Raw genomic sequence first — 10,624 nt, forward strand, 5'->3', positions numbered from 1 at the left:
CAAGCACGTTCACGTTCCCATTCGGATACGTCCATACATGGCCTCCTCTACTGCCATGATGAGGCCAAACTCAGGTTGGAGGAGCAACACCTCATATACCGTCTGGGTAGTCTCCAGCCTCTTGGTATGAACATCGAATTCTCCAGCTTCCGGTAATTCCCTCTCTCTCCCTCCCCCATCCCACATTCACTCCGCCTCCTCTTCCAGCTGCCTATCACCTCTCTCATGGTTCTGTCTTCTACTACCCATAGTGCTTTCCCCTTACACTCCTCCTTCACCTTTCCTGCCTATCCCCTCCCTGCTTCCCCTCCCCCACTCCTTGATCTTTCCTCTGATTGGTTTTTCACTTGCACCTTCTCCCTCCCCCCCACCTTCTTTATAGGGCCCCTGCCCCCTCCTCCTTCAGTCCTGACGAAGGGTCTCGGCCCGAAATGTTGACTGCTCGTTTCCACGGATGCTGTCCGACCTGCTGAGCTCCTCCAGCGTGTTTGTATGTGTTGATTTGACCACAGCATCTGCAGTGTACTTTGTGTTATCTCTTTGTATAGCTTGCACTGCAGCTTCTCAGCCCTCAGCAATCAGCCTTTGGTTGAAATCAGCTTCCAGGAGGAAATCCTTTCGCTAAATGACTTGAACAGCCCGAGATATTATATGTTTCAATAGTGCGACTTGCTTTTGCTCCCATTGATATAAGTAAGTGAGCTAGTGAGGGTGGCATGAGTGATAAATGCACTTGTTATAGCTGAACTGATTTTGGTTTGAATCTTGTGAGTGAATGCTGTCGAAGAAATGATGGAGTTTGATCCTGATATAGGAAACGTGTTGAAGTGGAATCAGAACAGTGAATTGGAAAATGCTCTGTAAGTAGGCATATGAAGGACACTTGAATATAATATATATGCATCTATTTAATATAAACAATGAAAAGCAATCAAATTTAATTTCCTGTGGAACAAGTCAGGAGAAATGAAAAGACTTGGGAAAAATAAAAGCAATATTAGCATTTCCTTTCATTACTACTTTAGCCATTGAGTCCAGGCTGAATGGTCTGCCCTCCAGAAGCTACCAGGGTGCTATTGTTGAACTGGTGCGATGACGGTTTTGATTCAGCCCACTCAGCAGTGAAAGCGTCAGTGGCGCAAACAGCAGATTAAGAGAGCCACCGATCTTCCGTGAGATCAACCGGCTCGGCTGAGCTTCAGGATGAGAGGGCTCTCTGGTTCACATGGCCCTGCTGTTCATGTGTAAATTACTGAGCTTCCATTGAAGATCTTGCAAATGCATATTATTGTTTTTCCACTGTTTCTGTTCTATCCATACACAGTAAATAGTCATGGAAGGATGATGACAACTTGATGCTAAATAAGGGAAGGAATCTCCATGGCAATGCTGTGAGTGGCCTAGTGAGGAGCTCCTAATTCTAACTAGTCAATTAGACGCATGTTGATTCCCGTACTTAAACTCCATGCAAGTTCACTAATATTACGATATTTTCATAATAAGTTGAGAGAAATACTACATTCAACATCAATGGGTCTGCAGTTGAGAGGGTGAGTAGTTTCATGTCACATCACCGAAGATTTCACCTGGACTGTGCACACAGTCTGTGTGGCAAAACAAGCGCAACAGCGTTTCTTCCACCGCAGGCGACTGAATAAGTTTGACATGATCCCCCAAATCCTCAGACCTTCTTTAGGGGCACCATTGAGAGCATTCTGACTGGCTTTATCACCACCTGGTATGGGAACTGTGCCCTGCGGAGAGTGGTACGGACAGCCCGGCACATCTGTGGACGTGAACTTCCCTCCATTAAGAACATTTACAGCAGCAGGTGCAGAAAGAAGGCCTGGAAGATCATCGGGGACACCAGTCACCCCAACCATAAACTATTTCAGCTACTTCTGTCTGGCAAATGGTGCTGCAGCGTTAAAGCCAGAACCAACAGGCTTATGGGACAGCTTGATTCTACAAGCCGTTAGACTTTTAAATTCTCATGTCTGTACATTGCGATGGAGTCATAACACAAAGATTTTTACTCCCTCATGTTGTGGGATGGATGTAAGATTTAAATAAACTCAAATTCAAATGAGGGTTCTGCATTCTCCCATTGCCAGTTGGCTGTGTTAATTTTTTTCTTTTTTGAATGTTGCACCTTTTCAACAGGAATACTTTTTGACGTACTATAGCTAAACGTCCCAAGGCATTTCATGAAATTGTCATCAAACTTGTAGCATTACCAAAGGCGTGAAGACTGATGATTGATCCAAGTAGTAGTTTAAAAAGAGCATCTTAAATGGGAGAGCGATAGGCAAAGGAGTGAATTCCAGGGCCTATGCCATCCAGCCTTGCCTACGAGCAGAAGATGTGCCTAGCAGTAGTGAAGCAATTAAAATTGCAGATGCTCAGGAAATCAGAACTAAAGAGGATCTTAGGACTAAAGGGTTCTTAGCTTCAACTTGCGTGTTCACACCTGTACCAGCCTAAGGGGGCAAAATCATTGAATATTTGAATTTTTCTTAAATCAGTGCATTGATTTGCCAGCTTTATAGGTCAAAGAGCTCTGGAGGTGATGGGTGAAAGACCATGATGTACAGTGCCTGTAAAAAGTATTCACCCCCTCCCCGAAGTTTTCATGTTTTACTGTTTTACAGTATTGAATCACAGTGGCTTTTTTGACACTGATCAACAGATAAAGACTCTTTTATGTCGAAGTGAAAACAGATTGCTACAAAGTGATATGAATTAGTTTTTGAGGAGGTATCTAAAATTGAAGGCAGGGCAGTTGACATTCTTTCTACGGACATCTGACAATATCACGCTTGGTAGGCTGATCCAGGAGGTTATGGTGCTTGGGATCTTTGAGGAGGTAGCTAAATACAATAGAATCCAACATTGGCTTGGTGATGAAAAGCAGGTGGTAGTGAAGGAAGAACGCTTTTCTGATTGGAAGCATATAATCAGTAGTGTACTGAAGGGATTGGTGCTGGAACTCAGTGACATGAATGTAGATCTAGGAAGTGTGATTTAGTTTGCAGGTAACAGAAAAATTGTTGGTGTCGAAGAAAGGAAGAGTGTTTAAGGCCACAGCAGGATGTAGATCGGACAGCATTGGGCAAAGTAATGGCAGTTGTAATTCACGCCCAACAAGTGCCAAATGATGGATTTTGGGAAGTCATATTGGGGTAGGACCTGTGCAGTGAATGGTGATATACTAAGGAATGCTGATAATCAAAGGGATCTTGGAGTTGTATTCCATAATTCCCTTAAAGTTAGCACCGAGGTCAATAGAGTGGTGAAGGATATATTTGGCATGTTTTCCTTTGTTGGGACACAGAATATAAAATGTAGAATGTTATGTGGAGTTGTGTTCACCACGTTACAGGAAATATGTGGTTGTGCTAGAGAGAGTGCAGAGAAAATACACCAGAACCTTGCCAGGACTGAAGGACTTTAGATATGGGGAGAAATTGAATGGACCAGGCATGTTTTCCCTAGAGTGATGGAAACTGAGGGGCATCCTGGTCGAGGTACATAAAATAATAAGGGGTTTGGATAGGAATTGTCAATTTCTTTTCTCATTTTAGGGATATCAAAAACAGGAGGGCAAAGTTTTGAGGTGAAAGGAGATCTGAAGCTAACAGCATTTTTTTTATAGATGATGGTTAATAATCTGGAATTTGCCAATGAGCAAATAAAATCACTATGTTTAAGTGATGTTTAGAAAGGCACTTGAGCAGGCGAGGCGTGGAAGGACACAGACCTAGTGTGGGCAGGTGGGATTAGTGCAGATAAGCAGAACGATTAGAATGTGTGTGTATGGCGACTGAAGGGTTCATTTTCTCTGCTGTCCAGCTCTGTGGCATTCAGAAGGGTGACACCGAGAGGAGTGGTGATGCCTAGAGCATCAGGACTGAGTGGTAGACATTTTGCATTATTACAATGAATAGGGATTACAAAGCGATGTTTCTTTTCCATAACTTATATCAGTGACATTCAGTAGAATTAAGAGTACTGTAAAACACATACTTGTACTGAACAACTTGATAAATGTCTGACAAAACCAATGAAACAGTTTAAAATTATTGTCAGAGACATTTGACCTTTGATACATACATGTTCAAATGGCATAAATTGATTATTAATTCCTATGCAATTAAATAATTGTACTTACTGTTTTGTTTTCTAGGATTATGGGTTGAATGCTGAAGCGTTTGAGGAAATGGTGAATGGCTGTCCAAAGCGGGTCCTGGAAGTAACTTTTAACTGTTGTAGGGTGTGTATTATTTCTGATTTCTCAGCATTTCTGAAAACCGGTTGCACTGATCTCAAATACGTCACCACTACTGCAGAGTAAGTTTCATACTGCTTCCTGACCAAGGCTGACAAAAGTAGGAACCACATCTGAAAAATAGCCCCCTTTTGTAGTAAATAGTGTTTCCCAGAAAAACTCTTAAAACATACTGAAAAATATTCTTGACAGCTTGATTAATGTCCTTGGCAAAAAGAAGATAAACATTGCAATTGGATATATTGACAGACAGACAGACAGACATACTTTATTGATCCCGAGGGAAATTGGGTTTCGTTACAGTCGCACCAACCAAGAATAGTGTAGAAATATAGCAAGATAAAACCATAAATAATAATAAGTAAAATTATTCCAAGTGGAAATAAGTCCAGGACCAGCCTATTGGCTCAGGGTGTCTGACACTCCAAGGGAGGAGTTGTAAAGTTTGATGGCCACAGGCAGGAATGACTTCCTATGACGCTCAGTGTTGCATCTCGGTGGAATGAGTCTCTGGCTGAATGTACTCCTGTGCCTAACCAGTACATTATGGAGTGGATGGGAGACATTGTCCAAGATGGCATGCAACTTGGACAGCATCCTCTTTTCAGACACCATCATCAGAGAGTCCAGTTCCACCCCCACAACATCACTGGCCTTACGAATGAGTTTGTTGATTCTGTTGGTGTCTGCTACCCTCAGCCTGCTGCCCCAGCACACAACAGCAAACATGATAGAACTGGCCACCACAGACTTGTAGAACATCCTCAGCATCATCCGGCAGATGTTAAAGGACCTCAGTCTCCTCAGGACATAGAGACAGTTCTGACCCTTCTTGTAGACAGCCTCAGTGTTCTTTGACCAGTCCAGTTTATTGTCAATTCGTATCCCCAGGTATTTGTAATCCTCCACCATGTCCACACTGACCCCTTGGAAGGAAACAGGGGTCACTGGTGCCTTAGCCCTCCTCGGGTCCACCACCAGCTCCTTAGTCTTTTTCACATTGTTGGGACACCTTCAATAAGTAGGCTTGGGCCTTCTGCAGTCATCTAGTGCGTAACTTCAAGCCAAGTAGGTTCAAATAAGAGGGCTAAAGTTTTTGTCAAAATGTTAAGTAAAGGGCCCTCATTGAAGGTATTATAGCTGAATATCACAGAAAATTTACAATGACCTGCATTATCTGCTGAGCAACACACAAAACGCTGGAGGAACTCAGCGGGTCAGGCAGCATCTATGAAAATGAATAGACAGTTGACGTTTCGGACCCTTCTTCAGGATTTTGTGTGTGTTTTGGATTTCCAGCATCTGCAGACTTTCTCATGTTAATGATTTGCTGCATTATCTCCTGCTTAGTTTATGATAAAATTGGACGCAGTCCTGCTCAATCCAATATGGCAATAGGTAAAACAGTAGATAAGCATGAGTTTTATAAAGATTATCTGGCATATCTCCTGTGTTACTAATCTATTCATTCTTTCAGTGAAATATTTTTCAGACATAAGAATTGTACATAAATTATAATTCATTAGTGGTACACCAGGAGGCTGCACTGGTGTGTGCAGCCTCCTTTAGATAGACATTGGGATACCTGGATAGTGTTTGTGGGTCAGTACTCATTTATCACACACAGACTCAGAGACAGACTCACTCTTCATGCATGCCTTCAGCAATGGATTGGAAGTGAGTTGTGCTGGAAGTGATATATCTTTAAAGGAAATGTAAAGATGTATTGGTTAAATTCAGACCATGCCATTTGTTTCCTCCACTACAGATTGACGCCTTTAAGAGGCCATCATTCACTGAGTTACTGGACCAACTGGAGGATGTAGCTGAAAGTTTGGAAACAAATAAAGACCGTCAGATGCCTGTGTGAAGCTGTCGTTGCTTAACTCTGCCACAGGGGCTTGTGTGAGTGATAGCAGTCATTGTTATCATCATACTAGTAAGAGAGGATTTGTGATCTACAGGCATTGGAGAACTGTCAGCAAGGACTGACTTTCAGATTCAAGTGAAAATGCACAACATCAGTTTATTAATACCTGTGGGGAGGAATCTGTACTTCGGAGAATTATGTTGCTGACTTTAGCACTTCCCTCCCTCTTTGGAAATTAAGTTGAGAGATATAAAATGGTTGCACAATAGATGACTGTAGATTTTGTATTATTACCTGAAGTCCAAATTCCAGTATCTTCATGTAATTGCATTTGCAACATGATTCAAACTCTGGCATTTTTTTTGGAAACTGCCAGTACAAATGTGGATTATGTGTTGCTGTGTGGTTAAGTGTTTACTTTCAACACAGCATTCCCTCTGGGCTGTAATGTGCATCTTTTATAATGCTTTGGAAAGGAATACAGCTTTTCAGAGCTGACTAATCTTTATGTCAGCGAATTTTCTGTGCAGACTTCTCACTATGTACTCTAATCAAATTGCACTTAATATACTCTAGCTGTTTTTGAATAATTTCAAGCCAGAATCAGAATATGTGGCATGATTCAGCATTAATTTTCCATGGACAGTATTTCCTGAAAACTTGTTTTTGCTCAAAACAAAGTTTCTACCAGAGTTAAGCAGTAATCTTTAGTGCACCAAGGCACATTAAACTTTAAATCCAGTAGTTCTCTAAGAAAGTGCCTCATTTATTATAGAAAAATTTCAGCGGCTTTGAATTCCCAAATGGGTGTATCTCTCAGTTCCTTGGAGATTCAGACTTAGGCTCAGTAAAGCCAATTTTGGGTAAGTCTCCCTGGAATAGCAAATGCTCGTGGATTCAATGTTTGAATCTTGTGTTGTGTTTAACAATGAATTAACCTTAACAAGTAACTCCTAGTCTTTACTGGTATAAATGTCCTGAAGTGGATAACATGGTGCCTGGAAGGCGAATAAGAAACACAAAATAATCCTGAGACAAACTTCACAGTATTCTTCAAAAGGACACGTCATTGTGATGAAATGTGTCTGGTTTTTAATGAAAGAACAGTTCCTTAGTGTATCATACTGACATTTTACTTTGCTTAGTAACACTACAGTTGGTAGCATAAGAATTAATTATCCCACAGTAATGTGCATATTTTGGAAACTAATTGCATGGAAAAATGAGTTTTTATTTAATTGGCTGACAGTGTTAATTGATGTCAGTATTATGCTGATAAATTATCGCAATTAACATTGACGTCAAGTGATCGATTATTTTCTCGCTGTCTAAATACACTGTTATGGTTCTGTTGAAAATGGCAGTGATCTGCTGAAGTTGAGGACCCACTGCAGTCCCAAAGCCTTTTGTGGCCAATATTTCATTATGTGATGAATGGTAGCCAATGTGTACAACAGAAGGATAATAGCCAAATATTTGTTTTGAAAGTTAATGTTGGTTGAGGAAGAAATATAGGGGGAGAAAAACTAATTATCAGGTACTGCCATGTAATGTCTCCAGATCTGGGACAAATCATTTTAAATTAATGGTACTAATGTCTTCAGCAACTTTGGGCTCAGAAGGATGAAGAGCAGTGAGATTCCTGCCCTTGGCTTATCGATGCTTTCTGTTTGGAACATGTGCACGTGTGAACTGGACAAGGACAGTATAGGCTTAACTCGGATGCTGTTTTGAAACTGTTGTAATTTCTCACTTTCAGAATGACCCAGAAATACTGACACTCAGTCAAGGTACAAAGACCAGTTACCAGTTGCTGTGAATGGGAGCTAGCTTATTTTAGACTCTTGAAGCAAAGCAGATGAAGTACAAGAGAACATGAGGACAGATAGTGTTTTAAATGTCATTTATTGGACAAGAGCAATTGCAGCGTGATTTACTGAGTGGAAGTCTGAAAGTACTTTCCTTGGCTTTCTTGGGCGCTGTTAAGTTCACATTGCAAGATACCTCAGCAAAGTGATAATGTTTTGTACAGATTACAGATGGATTTTGAATGCCCTGTTGCCATGTTTGATGCCCCCAAATTTTTGAATCACCTGACAGCATTTCAGTTGGCTTAAAAGCATTGCCATTGTTGCTTTGGGTCAAAGTCTCTATTGGGATTAGTGAGGATGTTAATGCATTATTTTTCATCACTGACTACTTACAAATCTAACAGTTGAAAGTAAAGAACAGAAGTTGTAGTCCAGTTTCATTGGCAACTCAGTGATCTAACATTATGTTGAATTATCTCTCTTGTGCTATCTGCTGTAGAACAAGTGCAAGTTAAATGTTTTTAGATATCCCAATGATGATTGTAAAACTAGATCTGAAGTATCTAATATGATTTATAGTATGTTTTGTGACTCTTGTAAGGTACAATATGAACATTGGCGGGAAACATTTCTTAATTGCAGTATTTTCTCCAAACATTTAATTTTGAGGCTGAATTCCAGGTGAAATAGAACTGTTTCCTTTTGGGTCAGGCTGACTTACCTGACGGTGTTGGGTGAAACCTGGCAGAACATACTTTTAGACCTTGCTGAACTAACAAAACCTAAAAGCAACTGATTTGTTTAAGATATTAGTTGAGACTTTGGCCTGGGGATGTCCGATGTGTTGTTCTGGATGGCAGACCCACACACTGGTCACGCATGGGTGCTGCATTTGCTAGTGGTAGTGACTCCACGGTTAGATTGAGAAGTCCTGGGAACTTCATAGAACCTGGCTACTGCAACCCCAAAGCTAGTGTGGAAATTTGGAAAAGCCTTCTGCAAAGATGCTTTGAGCTGGTGTTCTGCCCTTTTGTCTGCTGGTTTAGCACTGGCTTTGGGAATATCTTGTGTCTGCTCCTTCAAAGAGGAAGTCAATACCAGAAAATAAACATCTCTTTTAAGCTTTAATGGATATCTAACTGCAAGCCTAAAATTAACATGGGGAGTTTCTTTGACATGTGGAATCTGTATAGGCCTTAAAAACCACCAGAGACTGGCTTAAAACTCATAAAGCTCCTTAAAATCAGAAAACAGCTTAACGTTTCTAAGCATAAAATGCCTTATAACCTAGCAGAAAGACCTGGAGATTGAATCATGAAAGTGGTTGGAGAGAATAAGAACCGATGAGCATTAAAGTGCTATGTTCTTTGTGCTATATAGAGTTCATTGTAAAAGAGTACTTAACTCGTTTGTTCTTTCTGTATGCCGAGAAATCTGTATGTGTTTTTATGTTACGTATTTTAAAGAATTTATTCTCACCTGGTTTTGTTTTATTCTCCTTTCTGTGTTACATTTGTTGATATCGAGGATGTTTCTGATACTTTGAGTGAATGCTGCATTTTTGTACATAATGTACAGTAGAATTATTGACAGATGACATGTATAGATTTGATGGATGCTTACTAATTAAAGTAGGTGGCTTGATCAATACCTGCTGGCTTTGGATGGTGCTAGAATATTGAGAAAACTGTTATGCAGATTTGAACATGTCCAAACAACTTTTTTTAAAAGCTAAAATATGACTCTTGCATTTGAAAACCTGAGCTCTTGATGCTCTCTCTTTGGAAAATGTTGGATAATGTATATTTTGTTAAGACAGATATTACTTTGTAGCCTCTGTTACTTTTTTAAAAATCTAGTACAAGCTCCAGGCAAGGGCAACAAGGGGGTCATTCACCCCAACAGTATAAAGATAGTTTAAAAACAATAAAGTTCAAGTGAAAGACATGTTGGATTCCTATTTTTTTTATTTACCACTAAAATAAATGGGTTCAAGTATTTGATACTTTTATATCCAGTTTACATGGAGAGTATATAAGATGAGATTAATGTAAATAACCAGTTGGTGGTCAGCACAGACTTGGTGGGCTGAAGGGCCTGCTTCTCTGCTGCATCCTATGGCTGACATGGAAAATATAGCCATTCCATATTTCACATCTTCATTGAAATGACCTGGGGCAGCAATCATCCTGTCATTCTAATTCTCTGTCTCTCTGCCTCTCCGCCGTCTCGTGCACGCGCACACAGATGCATATGATCACCATAACTTAGCTCCACCATTCAATAAGATCATCCATGATCTCATTATAACCTCACCTCCATATTCCTGCCTCCCCCAGAGATCCTATCCCAACCCTCGCTTTTCTACCTTTTTGCCTTACTGCATTCAAACGTTGTACTTCCACTGCACCTTGAAGAGAAAAATGAGAAGTAATTATGTCTTCCACTACACTGCTTCCTTGAAACAACACATTTCATGACATCTGTCGGTGAAAATAAACCCGATTCTGATTCAGACTTGTGACTGAGGAAAATATCACTGACTGCCTTCATTTGGTAACCCAGTATTTTCTCAAATGGTGACTGCTAGTTCCTAATTCTCCAAGTTGAAGCACTTCCCCTACCCATCTTAAGATCTTGTATGTTACCATCACA

General features: G+C 40.5%; 1 protein-coding gene across 3 annotated transcripts in view; it reads left to right on the plus strand.

Moving 5' to 3' along the window:
- Positions 1–9,916, plus strand: part of LOC140730963 (dual specificity testis-specific protein kinase 2) — a 156,534-nt gene extending 146,618 nt beyond the window's left edge. For all 3 annotated transcript variants that reach the window (XM_073052076.1, XM_073052077.1, XM_073052075.1), the window contains 2 exons: positions 4,187–4,273; positions 6,057–9,916. In XM_073052076.1, the coding sequence (XP_072908177.1) occupies positions 4,187–4,273; positions 6,057–6,158 (189 nt within the window). In that variant the 3' untranslated portion in view covers positions 6,159–9,916. The remainder of the gene's footprint in view (positions 1–4,186; positions 4,274–6,056) is intronic.
- Positions 9,917–10,624: the final 708 nt, after the last annotated feature.

Source organism: Hemitrygon akajei, chromosome 7 (genome assembly GCF_048418815.1).
Source record: "Hemitrygon akajei chromosome 7, sHemAka1.3, whole genome shotgun sequence".
Taxonomy (NCBI): Eukaryota; Metazoa; Chordata; class Chondrichthyes; order Myliobatiformes; family Dasyatidae; genus Hemitrygon; species Hemitrygon akajei.